General features: G+C 49.3%; 8 protein-coding genes across 8 annotated transcripts; 3 read left to right on the forward strand and 5 right to left on the reverse strand.

The window, feature by feature from the left end:
* Positions 1-2: 2 nt before the first annotated feature.
* N7498_010676 (RIX1/PELP1 family protein) lies at positions 3-2,429 on the forward strand (the record flags this gene model as incomplete). Its single annotated transcript, XM_058457732.1, has 2 exons — positions 3-335; positions 396-2,429. 2 exons carry the CDS (start codon positions 3-5, stop codon positions 2,427-2,429), a joined length of 2,367 nt encoding a protein of 788 aa, XP_058304631.1.
* Positions 2,430-2,622: 193 nt separating this feature from the next.
* Positions 2,623-4,182, reverse strand: N7498_010677 (wax synthase family protein; the record flags this gene model as incomplete). The annotated part of the gene is made up of 1 exon (XM_058457733.1): positions 2,623-4,182. The coding sequence occupies one exon, from the start codon at positions 4,180-4,182 to the stop codon at positions 2,623-2,625; it is 1,560 nt and encodes a 519-aa protein (XP_058304632.1).
* A 359-nt stretch (positions 4,183-4,541) lies between these two features.
* Positions 4,542-7,499, forward strand: N7498_010678 (DEAD/DEAH box helicase; the record flags this gene model as incomplete). The annotated part of the gene is made up of 4 exons (XM_058457734.1): positions 4,542-4,815; positions 4,886-5,073; positions 5,129-6,483; positions 6,536-7,499. The coding sequence occupies 4 exons, from the start codon at positions 4,542-4,544 to the stop codon at positions 7,497-7,499; spliced, it is 2,781 nt and encodes a 926-aa protein (XP_058304633.1).
* Positions 7,500-8,126: 627 nt separating this feature from the next.
* N7498_010679 (uncharacterized protein) lies at positions 8,127-8,636 on the forward strand (the record flags this gene model as incomplete). The annotated part of the gene is made up of 1 exon (XM_058457735.1): positions 8,127-8,636. The coding sequence occupies one exon, from the start codon at positions 8,127-8,129 to the stop codon at positions 8,634-8,636; it is 510 nt and encodes a 169-aa protein (XP_058304634.1).
* Positions 8,637-8,989: 353 nt separating this feature from the next.
* On the reverse strand, positions 8,990-9,415 carry N7498_010680 (pentatricopeptide repeat-containing protein; the record flags this gene model as incomplete). The annotated part of the gene is made up of 1 exon (XM_058457736.1): positions 8,990-9,415. The coding sequence occupies one exon, from the start codon at positions 9,413-9,415 to the stop codon at positions 8,990-8,992; it is 426 nt and encodes a 141-aa protein (XP_058304635.1).
* A 738-nt stretch (positions 9,416-10,153) lies between these two features.
* On the reverse strand, positions 10,154-11,148 carry N7498_010681 (lignocellulolytic auxiliary activity family 14 protein; the record flags this gene model as incomplete). Its single annotated transcript, XM_058457737.1, has 5 exons — positions 10,154-10,176; positions 10,232-10,368; positions 10,418-10,446; positions 10,496-10,583; positions 10,646-11,148. The coding sequence occupies 5 exons, from the start codon at positions 11,146-11,148 to the stop codon at positions 10,154-10,156; spliced, it is 780 nt and encodes a 259-aa protein (XP_058304636.1).
* Positions 11,149-12,386: 1,238 nt separating this feature from the next.
* On the reverse strand, positions 12,387-13,208 carry N7498_010682 (uncharacterized protein; the record flags this gene model as incomplete). Its single annotated transcript, XM_058457738.1, has 1 exon — positions 12,387-13,208. The coding sequence occupies one exon, from the start codon at positions 13,206-13,208 to the stop codon at positions 12,387-12,389; it is 822 nt and encodes a 273-aa protein (XP_058304637.1).
* Positions 13,209-15,242: 2,034 nt separating this feature from the next.
* N7498_010683 (putative SNF2 family helicase/ATPase) lies at positions 15,243-20,694 on the reverse strand (the record flags this gene model as incomplete). Its single annotated transcript, XM_058457739.1, has 3 exons — positions 15,243-17,218; positions 17,277-17,917; positions 17,969-20,694. The coding sequence occupies 3 exons, from the start codon at positions 20,692-20,694 to the stop codon at positions 15,243-15,245; spliced, it is 5,343 nt and encodes a 1,780-aa protein (XP_058304638.1).
* Positions 20,695-21,025: the final 331 nt, after the last annotated feature.

The raw sequence follows: 21,025 nt of genomic DNA on the forward strand, positions 1-21,025 counted from the left end.
CTATGGCTGCCACCACTTTGCGCGCAGCCACCCATCGCTTGACGACCACGCCGGTCGATCAATTGCCCTCGATCGCTTTATTTCTTGCGACTTCGCTGAGCGATTGCGCCGAACTACTCTCTGCCCCGCAAACCCAAAAACCAGGCAAATCGGACTCCGAAAATGCGATTCAAGTTCACAAGCTCAAGACTCGCCTGGCTAGTTTGCTGCAGGACCGCAGCGTGGAGGGTCGATGGACCGCAGTGCTTCTGGTGAAAGCTACTGTCGAAGCGGGTCAATGGGAGATTCTGCGCGGTTACGAGCCGATTGTTCGCAGTCTGATTGGGATCCTGGCGGTATGGCTCTCTGGTATAATTGTCTATTGTTCACCCGACTGACCTATTTGACGCTTCAAGAAACCCGATCCGGTGTCCACGAAGAAAATGTGTATAATTACGTTGACGCGCATCTTTCACCTTACCTACCAGTATCCGACCCTCGTTCGAGAAATCACCACTCCTCACCTCCCAGCATTTGTCAATGCCGCCTTGAACTTGGTCGCGACTTTGCAGAAAGTCCAGGGAGGTTCGATCCGGGAGCCGAAGCCTAGCACGCCTTTCATGGAAACGGTTCTGCATGCCATTTTGGAGTTGGTTCCTCGTCACCCGACAATCTTCCGCCCATTCGCCAGCCAACTTCGGTCTTTGGTTACCAGCATTCTGAGCTTCCAACCGCCAGTATTCTATCCCGAGCCAGTAATTGACGTCGCCGAACAACTGCTCGTCTCCCTCCACAAATGCGCACCCAAGGACAAGTCGGGCTCTAGCTGGAATGAAGATTGCAGATCGACCATCGTTTCCGCCCACCGGTCTGCCGATTTTGTCCTGCGGTCTGTAAAAGAGCAATGGGAATCTGTTGATTCGACCTTGACAGCACCGCGACAGAACTACAACAAAGGAGTGTCGATGGACGCTCCCGATGACTTGGGACTTCACAGTTGGAAGGGAATGCATGCTGGAGCTGATAGGCTGATTGCACTTTTGCAAATTCTGTCTGGTTTCATCTCCATGCCATCGGCTACTGCAGTCGCTCTTCCTCTGGGGCCTACCCTCGACCTAATTTCCCGGCTCAGTTCTGTGACTGTCCCAACAGGCGCCGAAGCATCCTCATCCGGTGTACAGGTTAACCCTCAGATTGGCCGCGAGGAGCGTGAAATGCTATACGCTGAGCTGCCTCGCATTCATGTGGCTTGTATGGACGTATTGGCCCACGTTGTGATCGTTCTGGAGAACAGCGCAGCTCCTCTTACTCAGACTATGGTGGAGCAAGTCACTTGGGTATTCCGAAATGAACGTTTCAGCAGAGACGTGCGAATGGCTGCCTATGACTTGCTTAGCTCTCTGGTCTCTGTGAACGGCTCGGCTATGACGAAGCAAACTGTGACCCCTATCATCCCTGTTATTCGCGCTTGCTGCTCTGATCTTCTTCCGGTGCCTGGAGACTCCGTTGTTGAAGCCAAGGCACAGTCTGATCCCAAATCCAAATCAAAGCAGGGTCAAAGCGCAGTCAATGCCGACTCCTTTTTGAATCCTAACTTGCAAAAAGCCGGACAGTCTCAAAACGTCCACCGTTTCCCTGATCTCGAACGCGCTGCTTCCGAGCTTCTGCAAAGTGTTCTTGCATATGTTCCATCGGAGCTCCTGGCATCTGTTCGAACTGACATCGACCGTACAATCATTTTGACTGCCGACAAGGACGCAATGCTTGCCAGCGTATTGAATCCCATTCCAGCCATTAAGGGCCGTGCGGCCGGTGCTAGCATCATCCCATTTTTGGTCCAGGCTCACTCTGATCAGATGGAAGTCGAGGCTCTGGTCCGCCCCAGAATGCCGGTTCTCATGACTGCCCCGGAGCTGGACTCATTTGCCGACGAGGAAGACGAGGAAGATGAGGAAGAGAACGAGGAGATGGCTGATGAGCCATACCAGGTTACGTCGAAGACTTCTGATTTCTTGAAGGAACCGGTGGCCACCTCTACCGTGACTCAAAGGGCTGAGCCTGCGGCACCTTTACACAAGCGGACTTACGTCGATGAAATAACCGCTCAGCCGGCCAGTCTCACTTCGGCATTGAAGGAGCCGGTGCAGACTAAAAAAGCCCGATTCGAAGAAAGCGTTTCCAGCAATAACGCTCCTTCGATGAACCAGCCTTCTGCGATGATTACTCAAGTGTCTTCTTCAATCTCTCAGCCTGCCAAGATCGAGGCGACAAGTGGACCGAAGCCAGTCCAGGTTACCTCGCAAGTGTCTTCGACTTCCGTTGCCCCGCAGGTCCCGGCTGAGGCGTCCGCGGCTGTGGATGATAGCGACGACGAATTGCCTACTCTGAATATGGACCCTGACACCGAGGATGAGGATGACGATGATGAGGACGTCAATATGGGAGGTTAAAGAAGAGAGTGTAGATATAGAAAAGACTCCGTGCCTACCTATTTGGGTGCCACGTTATATACCACCTGTTAACGGCTTTGTGTATCAATAAATACATTTACAGATGCTCACCATAATAACCTGCCACCTGGGCATGCGCTGGTCCAGAAATCAAAGTCTATTGTATACTGGGGTATGTATTCTCTATGATGGTCTATAGGACTCGGATCCCACTGCCCCAATATGTCCCATCGCTCCAATATCGAAACCATGGCTCCTTCCAACACCACCAACCTTCCCCATATGCAAGCCCCATTCCACGCAGTGGACTGAGTGGAATCGGCTCCATCAACCACAACGCACCTCGTGAAAAGTCATCCGCAATAAAAGCTCCGGAGAAAAGCAGCCAGAAGAAAACAAACATTGCATTTGTGGTGCGTCTCAGCCACCGCGGGGTACCAGCAAGAGGTAGTTGTGGATATATGGCCGTTTTAAAGATGTGTTCGCAAATAATTGCCACACTTTGCAGAGAAAAGAATAAGAATGGACCCGAAAAAGGACGAGTCTCTGGGAATTGGGTGTAGCTGCCGCAAGCATGTATGAAGCCACTGAGAGTGAACGCAACAACAATATGGATGATTCGTTTCGTCTGTGCATTTGCAGTCCAGTTTCTTGGAAGCAATGACAGGATCCACCTAGCAGTGGAGGTAAATCCATAGCGGAAGAGTTGGTGCCACCAACGACCCCAGCAGCCGGCGAGTCCATGGTCGAGTACGGGGGAAATGAAAGGGCCAAAAGAATCAGCATACAGCCAAGGCTCATCAAGTGGAGCAGCTGTCAATTTCCGTGATGCATTGGGAAAGGCTAATGACAGACCGAGAAAACAGATGGGGCCGAATGAGGTGACGAAGTTGAGTGCAACGTAGACACCCACACAGCTGAGGAAGCAGTGGTAGAATCTAACTAGCAGGGGAAAGGGTGCTAGGTAGGAGAGTGGGAATGGTGGCACCGAGTTAGGACCAGCAGTGCCTCGGAAGTAAGGGTCTCGCATCATTATGACCTTGAGGGCATCTAGCAGGAGGTATGACTGCAGGCAGGTGAAGAAGGCAGCTCGAAGACGCTGCTTCGAAGTCAAGAGAGTATCATCATCCTCTGCACGAAACCTATTCGGCGGGAAACCTGAACGCAGCTGTTCATGGACGGATTGAGGAAGAGGACCAAGGTGAGGAGCTCGCCAGTTCCATTCTGGTCCTCGGAGGTTGAAGAGCAGCCCCGCACACCACTCGAGACGATGGGAGAACTTGCGAGGATAGGACTGCCAGTGAAAGAGATCATCACGCTTTCGATCATTCTTGTCAGTGTGGGCTGACTTTCCTTGAATGTTGTTTGACGAGAAAGTGCTTTCGGATTCAAATTTAGTGTCCCTTTCAATCCGCCGAAAGTCATGCTCGACATCCTTAAACATAAAAAGCGTGGTACACCAAATTAGCCACCACGCAGTCATAATGCCAATCATATATCCATTGCCGCCAATCAAGGCTCTATGACTTCTTAATATCTCAAACGCAAATCCCAGACCGACGGCACAGATAAAGTAGCGGACATAGCGCCCGCCTCGGCGGCGGGGTATGATCAGGCCGATAAACGGAAGGCAATTGAAGAAAACCACATGGTAAAGAAAAATAGGCTTAAAATCCCCTTGCTGCATAAGAGAGTCGAGCTCTTTTCCGAGGCTCTGCTTGAAAGCCCTGTATGAGCCATGGGGATCGGTCATTGGATGGGGCGCCGCTAAACTCGGGAGCTTGTCTTCAAAATGCGCTAGGGGCTGAAGATACGGCGCAGCCAATTGACGGGTTCAGCCAGGGTCGACTTCTGGTAAAGAAAGGTACCAAGAAGATAGGCGACTCTTTGGGATGTTCGGTGTTTGAGATTGTAAGAATAAGCGAAAAAGCAAGGTTATACGACCAAGGAAATCGTCTTTTGTATATCACGTGATCACGTGTCATACACGCGTGGGTTCCGATCGGCGTCATACTTTCTCCTATTCCTTCACTTTGACCGAAATGGAAAGGGATTTTCTGGCCTTTTAATACTTCCATTGCTTGATCATTGCTACTTGTGGAGACCGCTGCGATGACCCGGTATCCCGGAAAACGAAAGCCTGATACGGTCGACTTGACAGACACAGATGAGAATGGCACGGCGCGTGCTTCAAAGGCCAGCCGGACTGAATCGTCTTTTGACTCCCAGGATGTCAGCCCTGGTGTGAGGTTTGGCGAAAGCGCCGATTTTATTCCGTTGCCTCCGCTCTCTCAGGTTGCCTTGGCCGAGGACGAGGACGAAGAAGCTGCCGAACTTGTCCAGGGCAGTCAGGATGATCCTTCGACGGGGAACTTCATGCTGTATGGTATGTTTACTTCTCAAGATCTTGTAAACCTATATTTTGAGAACCAAGGAAAGCTCAACAATATCACCAGGTCAATTACCCGCAAAGATTGTGGGCGTTCGCTTTTACAATGGGGTTGCTACGTCTGGAGAGCATGTTTTTTTGAAACGTGAACCCCAGAACCAATATGATTCAAATGCAATTCGGGTCGACAATGTCATGGGTGCTCAGATAGGCCATATCCCGCGAGGAGTCGCGGCCAAGCTCGCAAAATACATGGTATTTTCCGATAAAACACCCTTTTGGTAAAATGGCTAAGCAATTAATGTTGCAGGACCCGCGAGATCTCCTTGTAGAAGGTATTCTGACAGGACCAAAGGGCTTTTACGACTGCCCTGTGATGTTGAACCTCTTTGGTACCAATGAACCAACCAAAAAGATTGCTTTGAAAAGGAACATGCAACAGGATAAGCTCCCAGTATCCAAGCTTGTCCAAGCCGAGCGTGACGAAGCAAGACGCCAAAAGCAGCAAGAGCAAGAGAGGAAACAGGCTGAAAAACGTGCTCGTGCGATGGCTCTGGGCAAAGCTGCACAACAATGGCAGGCAAACGAGAATTCAATGTTCGCCAACCTCTCTGACCCAACTGGGCTTTGTGGAAGTGAGAGTCTGGAGGAATTGCTCAGCCAAAGCAGCTCCTTCAACCCGAGAGAGATCAGTCAGATTGTGGAGACCTTCGGACAAAAAGAGGCGGATTTGGCCAAGATGCCCTTGGCCGATTCTCCAGAGGGTCTTTCTACACAACTGCTCCCATATCAGCGACAGGGTTTGGCGTGGATGATCGCTCAAGAATCGCCTACCCTTCCAGCGCCTGGTTCTGATGCGGTGGTCCAGCTCTGGAAACGCGACGGTAACAAATTTACCAACGTTGCTACCAACTTCTCAACGACCACTGCACCGCCTCTCGCGAGTGGTGGCATCCTAGCCGATGACATGGGTCTGGGAAAGACCATCCAGATTATCTCCCTTATCATGGCCAATTCGGCTCCTCGCACCTCCGATTCCAGCAAAACGACATTGATCTTAGCTCCGGTCGGTGTCATGAGCAACTGGAGGAATCAAATCCAAGAGCACACCCAGAGTGAGACCGCACCACGAGTCTTAATTTACCATGGCTCTGGCAAAAAAGAGGCGGCCAACCTGGCAGCGTACGACGTGGTGGTATCAAGCTACGGAGCCCTTGCATTGGACTTCAAGCCGGAAGCGAAAAGGACTCCTGCCAAGGGAATATTCTCCGTTCACTGGCGCCGTGTTGTTCTTGACGAAGGACACACCATTCGGAACCCCCGCTCAAAGGCCTCTCTTGCTGCCTGTGCCTTGCGTGCAGACTCTCGTTGGACCTTGACAGGAACACCGATTATCAATACACTCAAGGATTTGTATTCGCAAGTTCGTTTCCTAGGACTCTCCGGTGGCTTGGAGGACCTCGCTATGTTCAATAGTGTTCTGATGCGTCCTCTTACTAACGGCGAACCCGAAGCTCGACTGCTTCTCGAGGCTCTCATGGGAACCATTTGTCTACGACGACGGAAGGACATGGAATTCATCAACTTGCGTCTACCAACCATGGAATCTCGGGTTCTCCGTATCAAGTTCCATCCTCACGAGTTGGAAAAGTACAACGCACTCCAGTATATCAATCCGTCTCTATGTTATTTGTTGTTTCCCACTAACAAAATCCAGGTCCGAAGCGAAGGGCGCTCTCATGCAGTTCAAAGATAAGCAAGGAGAATATTCCCATTTGTTGGAGGTTCTTCTACGTCTCCGTCAAGTCTGTGATCACTGGGCTCTCTGCAAAGACCGCGTTAATAAACTCATGGGCGACCTAGAGAAACACAAGGTTGTGCCTCTGAACCCCGAGAACATCAAAGCCCTCCAGGATATGCTGCAAATTCAGATCGAGAGTCAGGAAATGTGCGCCATCTGCCTTGACAATCTTGAACAGCCTGTAATTACTGCATGCGCCCATGCTTATTGCCGAGACTGTGTTGAGCAAGTCATCGAGCGACAGCACAAGTGTCCACTCTGCCGTGCCGATATCGAAGACAGCTCCACTCTGGTTTCTCCCGCTGTCGATATGGGTGAAAGCCCCGAAACTGTCGTTGCCGACCCCAATAACCCCAGCAGCAAGATCGAGGCGCTCATGAAAGTCCTAATTGCCCAGGGCCAAGCACCGGGCACGAAGACCGTGGTATTCAGCCAGTGGACCTCGTTCCTCGATCTCGTCGAGCCTCATCTCGAGCAGCGCGGGATCAAATTCGTCCGCATCGACGGCAAGATGCCGTCCGTGAAGCGCGACAATTCCATCAACGTATTCTCTAATGAACCTTCCTGCGCCGTCCTCCTCGCCAGTCTCAGTGTCTGCAGCGTCGGCCTCAACCTCGTTGCAGCCAACCAGGCCATCCTCGCGGATAGCTGGTGGGCACCTGCCATTGAAGATCAGGCTCTCGACCGTGTTTATCGACTCGGTCAAAAGCGGAAGACGACTATGTGGCGGCTAGTAATCGAAGATAGCATTGAGGAGCGCGTCCTCGACATTCAGAAACGGAAGCGTGAACTTATGCTTGCTGCATTCCGTGAGACGGCTAAGAAGAAAGCTGAGGACAGAGCTACTCGTGTTGCTGACCTCGAGACACTTTTGCAGTAATGGTGGCGTTACCATGTGATGGGTCTTCCATATCTGTGGCATCGCCCATGTGATCTCTCCAATATTTTTCTCGGTATATCTCTTATCTTGAATATCCTAGATTTACTTCTTTATTGTACAATTAGATTTACATAAAATACGCGTGGGAGGTTGAATCCAGAGGGCCCTCACATTTTACCTCTATTATCTAGAAACTTAACTAGCAAAAAACGGAAATTCCCTAAGAATAACAAACGAAGCTAGTAAGATGGCCATTGTGGGTTGGCAAAGTTACAATTCAGCGTACCCTCCGGATTGCCGGAACGAGCGGTCCAGGGTGCGATGCACCTCTGTACTAACTACTGTATGAGGCCCATAATGGCTTCTGCAGAGCCATGCGTATGAAGCGAACGCAGGAGGCTGACATGCATCAGCGCAGGAGGCTGACATGCATCAACGCGTCCGGACTCCGTCGGCTCATATTGTAAGGCTGACATGCTTCTATCCAAGAGATTTGTAAGTTATAAATCTATAAATTACGGCATCTTGTTCCCTCCAGACTCTTCCTTCGATAGCAGTTGTCTTGGGATCGAGCCTTATCCAGAATTCATAACCTCCTCCCTGACTAAGGCGTCACAATTCGCAACCATGAAAATTACTTCAAGCTTCTCAGGCATCCTTCTAGCATTCCTGTGGGGAACTGCAAGTGCCAATGATACCGTCTTGCGTTACAAGCAACCAATCCCACCCGATGTCCAAGTTGTCGGCACAAAGCCTGAATTCGGCGAAGTACAAGATGCGAACCCCGGCGTGCTGCTCTTCCCCGAAAACGGCGGTTATTACTTGAAGCACCCCGATAGTAATATAGTTGTGGCGGTTTCATCTGACGACTTGAGCACCGAACTGGACCAATCCTACATGTCTCTATCTCGCAAGCTTGAAGGCGAAGGGAACCACGAAGAGGCTGTCGATGTAGTCCGGGTACTACAAGAGAATGGAGCTGATTTGCAGAAGCGAGAGGACGATACCGACTGCGGATCTGCTTGCGGTGGTAGCTACAGATGTAGCCATCCCCGCTGCGTTTATCCTCACATACCTGGAAAATGCGTCCATTACAGTGGCTGCTATATTTGTTCTTCGAACCGTGTTTGCATCTGATGAAAGATCGTATAAGGCTGGTGGGATATAGCAGGTTATCCTGCTGAGTTTTAGTCATTCCTTTTGTTGCTCAGGCTGGTATGGAATACAGTATTGGAGGTCACTGTCATTTTATGATCCTTCTTCGCTGTAATTGCGCTCGTTTGAGGCTTGTAGTCATGTAATATCAATAGCATTGCATATATTGCTATTTCATTTCCAGTGAGAAGGGTCCAGTGAGAATAGTCCATTGGTGGACCTGGATTCTGGATACGCATCCCAATGTACCATAGTTTCGAAAAATGTAGTAGGATATCAATGCGTATGATAATTTGAACTTCATACCCATACTCTTGCAAAGCAGCGGACATCCGTTACGGCCCAGCCTTCGGCTGTTGGCCATCATCACCGGCGTCCCTGTCGGGACCACCATCCAAAACGCAGGCACCGCTCTTAATCTCAACGCTCGCATCTCTCTTGAGTGCATCCGCGTCTATTCCCCCTTTCCGTAATTCCTTCATCACTTCTTCGGCCTCTTGGTGCAGGCCTTCCCGCTCGTAATGGAAAAGCAGCGACGTGTACGAATCATCCAAAACGGAACATAGTCGGTCAGAAGCGATAGCTACGACCTTGCTTTCTGGATACTTGAGATAGTATCCGCCGTTTTCGGGGTAGAGGAGCGCGCCTAAATTGGCCTCTTGGGTTTTTGCCAATTCAGGCTTTGTTCCGACGATTTCGATGTTCGGCGGAATGGGCGAGTTGTATCGCGTCGTGGTAGTAGTAGCAGTGGTGTTATCCATCTTTACTATCATCCACTAGGAATTCCTGTAAAGATAAACTCATAGGTTTATTGATGGAGGGCCTGGAGACTGGAATGAACAATCAAAGAACTTGTCTGTTCAGGGGCTAAATCATTGCGGGCGGAATAAGCAGGGGCGTCACGCGATACTGGTGCCTTGAAGAAGAGAGTGAGGGGTATAAGGCGGGTTCCAGCTGACCATGACCCAAAAAAAGTTATAAGGTACAAGCGGTGCTTCACAAGTCTCCGTCTGACGTTATATGACGTAATATTCTGACGGTCATGGTCATATTAAAATATAGAATCGTAGGCGATTTAAGCTTGAATGTGCGGCCATGAAATTCAGCCCGTCAGGACCTCATATTCTGCCTGCGTACGGGAACCTCGCATAGTCTTCTGTATATTAGGAGTACAGCAATTTTAAATATTTGCAGGAGCAACTTGAATCTTACAACAGTGGCAATCTTTGCGTGGTAGGATTCGAACAGCCTGCTGTTCGCTTGCCCCACTTGGTGATCTAAATCCTATGATCTCAGCCAGATCTACGTTCCATCTCTTCGATCAATCGCAGTTTGTTTGAACCCAGGCCTTATTTAAACAAAAATATCATTTTGTGCCCCTTTGGCGAGCGATTTTATCATTAGCAAATTAGTTCTCATTGCATGGTTATGGCAGATGAAGACATACCATTTTCCCAACCCCACGCCATGTTATACATCGGTGTCTTGCCATCGGGGACTTAAACGTTGTTCCCTGTTCGCTCTATAATTTTTCAAGTTACTTCTGGGCCTACCGTCCAGGAGAATGATTGACTCACGGTTAAAGGCAATCATTTGCTTAGCACCCTTAACGCACTTGCTGGTATCATCCACACAGTAAACCGGGACTTGAGCAGCGGCGACCTTTCTAGAAGAGGTAGATCCAGTGACGTTGCATTTATAACCAGCCATATACCTGGTTCCCTTGTCAGTTACCGGACTGGAACTAGATTATGGACCCTTACATGTTGGACTGCCCACAACCGTTCGGGACCTATCTGGTGTCAGTTAAGTAAAGCCCGATTGAATATTCATACACTTACCCAGAGCCAAGCACAGGTGCATCCACCAGGAGGACAAGCAGGAAGATCCTCAGGCACGTCATAGGTAGCGACCCGCTTCCATGGGGTGCTTTACACGGGTATTAGAAACCCAGGCAACTATAGTGCAAAAAGCTTCGGAAAAGAACTTACTGCTCCAAAACTGTAAACACAGCCAAGTTCTCCATAGTTACCGCAGCCATTTCAGACTGATAGCTGATGGCAAACGCAGTGCCAGCTGCCATGGATTGGTTGTTGGTATGCATTGCTCCATCATCCTGAATGCACTCGGGCGGGCTTCCAGGACCGGCCCAGTCTTCGGGGTGCTCTTTCCCGTCCGGCCATTCAGAAGTATACTTTCCGCCGTATGAAAGCGTAGTCTGTGCGCGGTTGTGTGCAAGTTCCACCGTGAACTTTCCGCCAGCTGGGAGTTGCAGGATGTCGCCGGCCGCTGGAGGTGCTGCGTCACAGCCGCGATCGTGTTGGAACCACCATTCTGCATAGGTGAGATTATACAGGGGATCCACGGCTGTGTTTGTATTCGCGTTGTCTGTCGAAAGGTCGGGACCTCCCAGGCAGTACATTCCTTTGATCCAAGCAACTGTGTGTGCTTGAGCAACTGCACTCAATGCTAGGAATGCAACGGGGCACAACATGATGAGTAAGACAGAGATCTTAGGAGAAAAACGAGAGCGAAGAATGTGGTTATTGTTGGAAGGAAATGAAGCTCAAGTAGGGAAGCACTGGTATTTATACCGTAAAGCACGAGAATGCGACCAAGGATGCATCATAATAACCCTGGATGAGAGGTTGCCATGTCGCCCGGGGTACACTTGCCATGGTTCTTGAGTAGTAATAATCTTTGTTTCAGATTCTCCACCGAGCGGCAATTGCAGTTACATCCGTACGATATAGATGAAAAGGCTCCACGAATATGAAACCGACTAACTAGTATAGGAGATTGGTCTCTCGGGTTTCAAGAGAAATCACTATAGCTGGAAGCAATCTTCCAAATTGGGCTTGGCCAGCTTTGGTATTTCGGCATTTAGAGAAGACTGCCGAAATATTGATTGCAAGGGTCCGATCGTTGGGTGCAGTTAAGGAGAGTAAACAGTATGACAGCTTTGGGCCGTCCTAGAGCTAACATTTTGTGGTCCGTCTGCCACAGAGACGAGACTATTCTCAAAAAAATTTATCTCCTGAAGTTGTACTTTTCTTTTTCGACACCTACAATCGTGCTCTCTGCCGTCAAGGTCCTTTTTATCTGTGACGCATAGCAGCGATATATGGGCTCGGAGTGCGGTTACCGGTTCCGCCAGGAGAACTGGACTACCTTGATTGGGATTAGCAATGCCCGCATGTGTATGTTTAGCTCCGTGCGCGCCCAGACCTAGTTTCTTCTTCAGTTGCATCTTCGTTAATACTACATGATGCCTTTCATTTTGAGTTTTGAAATTATCCACTACGCCTTTTTCAGAGGGAATCGAAATCATTATAGGGAAATGATGAGCTAACTTGCATTTTTTATTTCCTTTCGATCATTGAGACTGATCCTTGTTTTAGTGGCCTCTTTAAATCCACTACAGAACCTCTCGGCACAAGCCTAAATGGTTCTCACAAAGATTCGCCTATTCCTATTTGGACGGCCTAGATTAGAGCCTATATACTAGCGAATCAACCCTTTGATAATATCCTATAACCCGGAGCCGGATAGCCTAAGACAGTTGCAAAAGGGCTAATCATGAGCAAGCATGACTCACGATCGGTATTCATTCGTGATGGATTAACCATATTATGCAGTTATTTTGCAGCTATTTATGCAGTTCCCGTGATATTTCCAATATGTTGCGTATGATGGGCACGAACTATATTTACGCAAAAATGTGGCCAAACACTAATTCAATCCGCTCAGCCCAGAGCTTTGCCCCTCATAGTGCGATCGAGCAAAAGAACTCAACCGCGACAGCACAGCAATCTCCAACTTAAGCTTGACCGTATAGAAAAAGCACTTCAGTACTGTCTGCGGAATGTAAAGTTCCAAGTACTCCAGCGTCAAAAGTGAGACATCCATTGATATAATAAGAAAATTGATCACAAGCAGCTGGTACATAATATTGGTCCTTCGTCTGGTTCGCGTTGGATTCAAACGCATCAACCTCATCGTTGCGACAATGAATACGGTGGAGATGATAATTTCCTGCACGAAGAACACAGTAAGCTGCACCTTCTCCCACGTATTGAAGAAGATCGGGAACTGCGTCCGGCAGAGATAGATCGCGCCGTACGAGGCGACGACTTGCGGTATTTGCATAGCTATCGCATCAAAGATGATCATTCCCAGCACGAACCGCAGTACTTTGGGATTCAGGACTACCAGATGCAGTCGTGAGTACAGCACTAGCGACTGGCCGGTTACCATGATAGCCCACCCGGCCGTCGACAGCGTAACGGAGATCCATATTGGCGCGAGCTCGAAGTATTTCAACAGTAAGCCTAGCGCATCGGGGATGATGCCGAATAGACCGGAGATGAGCAGGCTCCAGAAGTACAGGCCGTGATATGTTTTAAATATTGAAAAGACCAGGACAATCAGTTCGAGGGCGCTGTACAGGGCGCAGCCAAGTAGACTGGCAATGGCGGCTTGGAAAGCGAAGCTGTTGCCGGTGTATGCGCCCATGATGCCATCGACGGGGGCCTGGCAGGTGATCTTGGCCATTCCGACCCCATTATATCGAGTTACCGTTGGGAGTGGTGCTCCTGGCACCCATCGATGTTGAAATGAGGTTTGATGAAGGTACTGCAATTAAAGCTTGGCGGCTCAAAGGAATTCAGTTATTTAGATTGGAAATGATCTCATCACCAACGAGTCAAAAATTAGGGTTACAATTTGCCACAGGCCATGAACTCAATCCTGGCACGTGGTGGATATTTATTTCCGGGGTAACTCATTGGTGTTTAAGTTGGTATCCAGATTACAAAAATCCTTCTTGTCCCTAGCTGTGTCATTGTGCAGTGCCCAGGTACATTATTTCAAATGAAACAACAGACTTCAGGAGATTCTTCATACACTTTTCCCGTCCCCTTTCCATTTCATTTAAATCGCCGTCTCTGCTATCTGGCTGAAAGTATGAATACTGCTGCAACACCGAGACTGTCCGCTGGAAGGTGACTATAAATACCTGTGAACACATCGGAGTAACTGGTTTGACCTAAAATAAAAATCCTGGTGCCGAGACAGATGCTTTCTTTTCGGACCAGGACTCTTTGTCAGGTAACTGACTAACATTGTTAAAATCTGTTGTGTGTTGAACACGACGTTTCTTGACCGACTGAACGACGGTTCGTTGGGTCAGCGGTGCCGCAGGGTAGGTACAGCGGGTATGGAGACCACGGCGCTCACAGCGCCCACAGACGGGACTCGTATGATCACACCGTAGCTTTGATGTGCGGCATGGCTCACACGATGAAAGCTGGCCATTCCGACGCGGGGTAGCCATTAGGAACATATGGATTGTCTGTATTGGCAGAGGATGACTGAATAACGTCGCAATCAGGTATTTCGGCGCTCGGAGCTCGGCGTTCGGTTACCAAATTGTCCGCACTATTCTACAATACAATTGGACTAGAATGAGCCACCCATGCATAATAGGTCTCGTCATTTGAGAAGCCTGGATTGGGCTTTGAATTCCGAGCTCCGAGATTAGGTGTACCTGGTCAAACACCAATGATGGCCGAGCAAGAATTGGTTCTGACAACATCTAGGACATGGACCCTATTTTGTCGACCCCTCAACTATATAAATACCGCCAGCGTACCCTTTATTATGGATATAAACACAGTCGATTTCAGTGACTTCAGCACTGCAGACTTTTCAAGTCTATCGCAGAGTCTCTTGCCATACTACAAACCACATTCTAAATATGAGCTCCTCTAAAAGATGCAAAATATTGAACAAGCTGCGGCCCAAGCTAGTCCAAGCCGAGGTATGTTTTGATTTTCATTCCGTCTATGGTATTGAAACTAAAAACTTGAGTGGGAGAAGAGCAAGCAAGAAGTACAAAGCGAGGACAGTCAGTCTACTGCTTCACTATCTAAGGCAAATTTGACAGCCACGCCAATGAAGGAAAAAGAAACTGGATTAAATAATCTGCCCTTGGAGCAGATTCGATATGGTCGGTATACTCATATGTACCAGAGGATATCTCGTGGCATTACCCGCCGCTTACGATATGATAGCAATGACCTCCACAATTCCCAGGACTTAGATGTTTCTCAGGCATGAACCGGATCGCTCTCCCTTCATTATCTTACGAACCAGTGTCCCGGAGGCGGTTAAGCTAAATGGTCCGTATTATCTCCGAGCCGCTCTTGTCGTGTGCGAATCAAGTCTTGAAAACCATTTAGGTGAGTGACCTATGATGGTTGCGGGGAAGATAACGCTTGTCCCCTCGGAGTTTAGCTCATGCAGGAATATCTTTATTTTCTGTGGTGCAGGCTTCATGATCTACAATTATTATGCAAAGGATCTTACATATTCAGACATCACATTCATACATAATACATAAGGCTATTTCAGATCCATCATAAGAGGCAGGACCGGTGAGATGTACAGGCAAGATGCGCATGATCGAAGCAGATGGTAAGCAGATAAAACGTAAATGGGGTATCACTTGTACATGAAAATCAAACAAAAAGGTGCGAGTAGAGATGAACTCCAACAACCCGAAGAGCCCGAGCTGGCAGGCAATCACTAAAGTGGTGGGAAGTTTGGTGGTGGCGAGTATGCGTCGTTCTCGCCAGTGTCCATTCGTAGGGGGTATTTGTCATCATCGCTAATTTCGATTGGCTCACCCGGACTGGATGAAGTGGGATGGAATACACCTGAGCCGGCAGCATCAGGGGTAAATTGAGTGAAAACATCAGGAGTGGATGGAGTGGGGACATCATGTACTGGGCGATCGTTTCCGGGGGAGGTGGCATTGATATGACAAGCAGGGGGGACTGGGTGCTGATTAGTGGCCACAGACGGATTGTGACCCGGCACTGGCGAAGCCCCAGGGACGGGTGGCGTCACGGTGTAGGCAGAGGCAGCCGTCGGAGGACCATACCCATTGTGAAATATCGCCGCCCGGAGGCTCCCAGCAGACTGTCCGTTAGCCAGAGCCGCTCGCGGTTGGTGCATGCTGGGCAAATACCCCACAGGGGAAATTGATACCGCGGCAGGGGCCAAATTGTTGGTGAGATGCGGTTGGTTCATAGATACCGAACTGGGCAAGTATCTCACTGGGGACATTGACGCCGCATGTTGGGTTCTTTGTAGCAGGCTCATCGCAGTGGGCATGTATGGGATAGTTTGCATTGGACCAGTCACCCCATTATGATGCGAGGGGAGACTGACTTGAGAAACATGGTCTCGTTGCATCATATAAGGAAGACCCTGCGCGTGTTGACGAACATCGGATTGCCATTGCTGGTTTTGCCAGTGTTGGAATTGCAGTCTTTGTCGGTGCTGTTCCAAGGCTTGTTCTTGCTGCTGCGCCGTCAACAGCAGTACTTGTCGCCTGTGCTCGTTTTCGATCCTCTGCTTCTCGGCCAACACCATTCTGCGCCTTTCGGTTTCAGCCTCAAATGCAGATCGATCCGAACGCTTGAGTTGTTCCATGAACAGCTGATCAGCAACACGCTCGCGTTCTTCGTCGGTCAGGCGATCATGTTCGTTGTCTTGAATATGCGACAGGGTCACTTTCAGGACGATGTCCCCGAAGTGTCCGACAAGAATTTTATCAAGAACTTGGGGATCTTTCCCCATAATTGCATCGTAGTTTTCCTTGTCCACATCACGTACAGGTTTGAGGTACTCTTCAGTTTTCTTTGCGCCTTCACGGATGACATTCTTCTTGTCCACAACGCGGACAGCAAGTTGACTTTTAAACACAGCTGTGTTGAAGATTTTATCCTCAAAGGTTCCACCGGCAACGAAGCGATAGACAAAGACCGGTTTCTTTTGGCCAAGACGATAGGCACGCCCGATGGCCTGTTCCTCCCACGTCGGATTGAATAAGAAGTCGAAGATGACTACTCGGTTTGCACCGAAAATGTTCAGGCCAAGTCCTCCCGCGCGAGTCGAGATCAAAAGGACTTGTTCGCTATCAGTGGCATTGAACCGCTTACACAGCATTTGCCGGTCTGCCCCCAGTGTCTTACCATCGATGCGAAGGTATTTCCTTCCAGATCTTTCAAGCAGGTCATCAAGGTAGTCCATGGTCGGGATACTTTGCGAGAAGACCAGAACCTTATCTTCGACCTTCATAGACTCGTCGAGGATTTGGTTGAGCAAGGTAGACCTGTGAGAAAATACGGGATCGAGAGGTTTCTCGATCTGTTTGAAAAGAGCCTCAATATTGGGAAAGAGGTTGCTTGGAAGCCCGGCATCCCTTATCGACCTAGGGAGAACGGAAGCAGTGTTGTCCCCCTCGAGCGAGTCGGAGGGATCATCGGTTAGTTGGTTTGATCGATCTGCCAGCTTTTCACGGAATGGGTACGGATGGTTACAACAAAGTTGCAAGAGAGCCAGCCATGTCCACAATTTTGTCGCAGCATCTGTTTCTTGACTCGCTTTCAGGCATGTCACGAAAGTATTATAGAGACTTTTCTGCAGGCCCGTCAAAGGCACGCAGATAATGAACTCTGTCTTGTGAGGAAGTTCCGATGCAATTGCAGAAGTATCTGCACGGTGAATCTTGGGGTTCAAGATCCCCCCCCAAAAGCTGCAATGCACACAAACTTTCTCTTTGCTCTGCTTTGGTGCTATCCATCCAGGATCCGGCCTGAATTGGGTCCATGAACTTGGTCTTGAAAGACTGAGGATTTTCCAAGTAGCCTGGTGAGATCCATTCGACCATTTGGTAATACTCAGAAAGATGGTTCGCTAAAGGAGATCCCGTCATCGCAATGCGATTTGTGGTTTTAAAACGAGACGCGATTTGCGAAATGGCGGACTTGTCACTTTTCAACTTATGCGCCTCATCTGCGACAATGATGTTTGGTCCGGATAAGAGGCATTCTTGAAGCAACTCGTGTTCCTCGCTGTTGAGCACCCTGCCAACTTTGGTCGATTTGTTCTGTATCAAGTTGCGGAACATTTCATAGCTCATGATGAGAACACCGCCTTCTGCGTTCCAGGCTTTGATCTGCTCAAATCGTTCAAAGAGTTCGTCGGATTTGCCACGGGGATAGATGCCACGAATTGCGCCGACCTTATGGTCTCTAGGTGCCCATATGGCAAACTCGTCGATCCAATTCTCTACCAGTGAAGACGGGCACAAGACAAAGGTCTGAGATCGATGAAACTTCCGAGGAATCTGCTCGCGGATCTTGGGATCATCTGACGCCGCGGCGGCGGCGATGGTCACAAGAAGGCATATGCTGTTATCGGTTAGATGCTTGGTTCTGAATAAGAAATGAAGAGAAACTTACACTTGGAATGTCTTACCCAGTCCCATGACGTGGGCAAGTAGACATCCTTGCGAATTGGTAGCTTCGATGAGCTCCCGCCACATGAATTGGATACCCATCAACTGATGTGGTTTGACAAATTTCCCAAGTTCCGGATGAAGATAGATAATGGGTTCTTTGAAAGTCACTGCTTGCCCAGCTGGATCACTGATACTCAGTCCTTTCCTTTCTCTTTCGCGTTCTAGCTCCGCCCTAGCTGTTTCCTGTCTTTTCAGTCGTTTTTGGGCATCCTTCTGCTGGGTACTAAGACCTCTTCCTGCAGGCCTTCCTGCAGGTCTTCTCTTGTTGGCATTTTCTCCAGCGGAGTTTGAAGTGGGGCGGGTATTCGACGGCATTCCCCCGCCCTTCTCGCCATATGAAGGCTTCCGTGATGGATTTTCCTGATTCCAGGCGTGTGTCGCGAGAATGAGTGTTTTGACTCTGCGAAGAAAGTTTTCGAACATTTGATTGTCATCCTTTATAGCCTCAAGTGCTTCACTGATTAAGCCTCTAGGAAGGCCAGCAGGGTCCAGAAGAACGCAGTGGTGCCAGGACAAGAACATTGCGCCCATCCGCATGGCAAATGCGTTCTCTATGGAAGACGTTACCCCCATCTGTAGTTGTGATTGATTGAGAATCATTGCTCTCAGTGCTTCCTGAACCAAGTCTGTGTATGCAAACTCTATCATTTTATCCAAGAGAGTTGGGTATGACATGAGCTCATCTGGCCTCAGATTCATAATGGTCTTTGCCAACAGTTGGATGCGATTCTTCGAGAAGACGACCTTCTTGTAACTCAGGTTCGAAACGGTGTCGATGAGATCGATATCATCCCGGTTCACAGGAAGTGTCTTGTCGCTGGCAGTGGTATGAGGAAGAGAGCGAGAGTATTGATCACCGACTTTAACTTGCAAGGGGTCATCGGGATTGGTCAATGGCGACAGTGGGTTTGGAGAAGAGATTCTGGTTTCCGATACTGGGTCGATCAAAGGACTGTCCAGCGACAGATCAAGTTCCATGTCGGCGTCTTGCGGAGCGGGTGATGGATTCGGATTCAGAGGAGGTGTTTCAATCTCCATATCATCTACATCTTGAGAATGTGGCGTGGCACTTGCGTGGGCTGGACTCGTTGAAAGGAGCGTTGCGGGTGGGCTCATGTCCACGACTGATCCAGATCTGGTTTCAGTGAGATCAACGATCTCAAGACCCTCCTCTGGCTGGGAAGAAACAAGTGAAAACCCTGCTCTGGCATCGACAGTTTCAGTACCTTCATCCTCTGTTATGCGTGGCCTTTTGTGAACGGGGGACCGCGATTCCCCGTGATCGCTGGCCCCATGTTCCGTTGGTAGGCGCTGAGCGTTCTGTTCTTCGGAATCTGAAACAATGAAGTCGGTCAAGCCATCACTCTCGTAGAAATCCTCTGAGTCAGAAAGTTCTCCCAAATCCTCTGATTTGTCAGACTCATCATTCTGGGCATCTTCGGAGCTTAAACGTTGCTTCTGACTCCGCGGAGCTCTTGGGGGTGGGGACACAGCAGGCGGACATATGTCTGAGTTCATGACAGATAATTTCCATCGTTCAGTGCAGAGGTCAAAGATTGTCAGCTCCATTGCCATGCATGACTTGTCTATGCCGGCGCGTGAGCGGTACTCAACCTCATGAATTGCCGTCCTGAGGCTATTAAGGCGAGACTGAAGATGATGGAACCGATCTGAACTTTCAGACTTCACGCTTCCATCACGCTGAGCTTTCAGCCAGAAAAACCGAGCAAGAGAGAGTTTGCGTGGCAAGCGATTGGTCCTCCAGTGCTCTTCTTGTTCTGCAATGTACTGTGACACGATGGAGTCGACATTTTGCTGCGAAAGTTTGGCATCATCGGCACTCGGCTTCCCAGATTTCAGTTCTGGGTTGTCATCCACAATTTCATCCCAGGTTTCTGAGTCAAATGAGGCTTCTGACCCAGACTCTCCATATCGCGGGAGAACTTTGTCATTCTCCTCTACTGCGCCTCCTGGTGGGTACTTTTGTAGCAGCTTGTCATAGAAAGCCTGGTGTTTCGCATCAGTTTGAAACTGATCCTGTTCACTGAATATGAATTCAGAGGACTGCCCCGCTTGGCTTTTCAGGCTCGGTTCAGAAGAAAGTGAAAGTGATGATGTTTGTTGGTTTGGAAGACGAGCCCCATTTGGCGGACAGTTTTGCTTTCTGAAGTCAGGCACAATCGAAGGAGCTACCTTGCGTTTGCCACGGACAGTTTGCAGGGGTAAAGGCGGGGCAGTCGGGTTAAACGGTGTGACAGGCTCGGTGGAAGCGGTTTCCAAAAAGGTAGCCAGGGGTGTTTGTGGTTGATGGGGTGGACATGCCGGGCCTATGAGGGGTGATTCGGTGGAGTGAATTTCGGGCAATGGGGCTTTTGGTTTGGATATTTGGTATTTCCGCGAACGCGCTCGCAGCCATTCGATGGCTCTATTGACGCTGCTGCGATGACCAAGAGCCTTTACGCCTAGGTCATCCTTGATAGCTTGGGAGTCAACATCGTAAAGCAGGGCCTCTCCACCAATCTCATTTGCACGGAGTGCAGCTGCCAGAGCAACAAGGTCGGGTCGTGACGAATTTGCAGACAGCGCCCAGGGAGCTAAATTGGGATTGCAAAGAAAGTCCACTACCTCGTCAACTCTCCAGTCAAGTGGGTCTGAATCGACAGCCATTTCGCCGTAGGGGGGCCTGAATCAGTGTCAGTCAATCCCTCACTGTCTCAGGACATGCGTCAATGGAAGCTTACCAGATGTTGGCCCCCTGTAGGGTACACGGTTTGTTGAATACCACTTGTGAATGTGTACAGAACCCAGAAAGTATGCATCAAGAGTGTGGAGGAAGGGTGAAAATGAGAACAAGATAGGAGAGTCAAGATAAGGAATATTGCGGTTTCAAATACGTGAGAAGTATTTCACTTATTCTGCCAGTATACTTGGGGTGGTATGGGCTATATAGGGCGGTGTGGAAGGCGGTCGGTGCTTACAAATCCCTATCGCGGGGAAG

This window comes from Penicillium cinerascens (genome assembly GCF_028974065.1).
Source record: "Penicillium cinerascens strain IBT 15544 chromosome Unknown scaffold_4_segment0_segment1, whole genome shotgun sequence".
NCBI classification, from domain to species: Eukaryota; Fungi; Ascomycota; class Eurotiomycetes; order Eurotiales; family Aspergillaceae; genus Penicillium; species Penicillium cinerascens.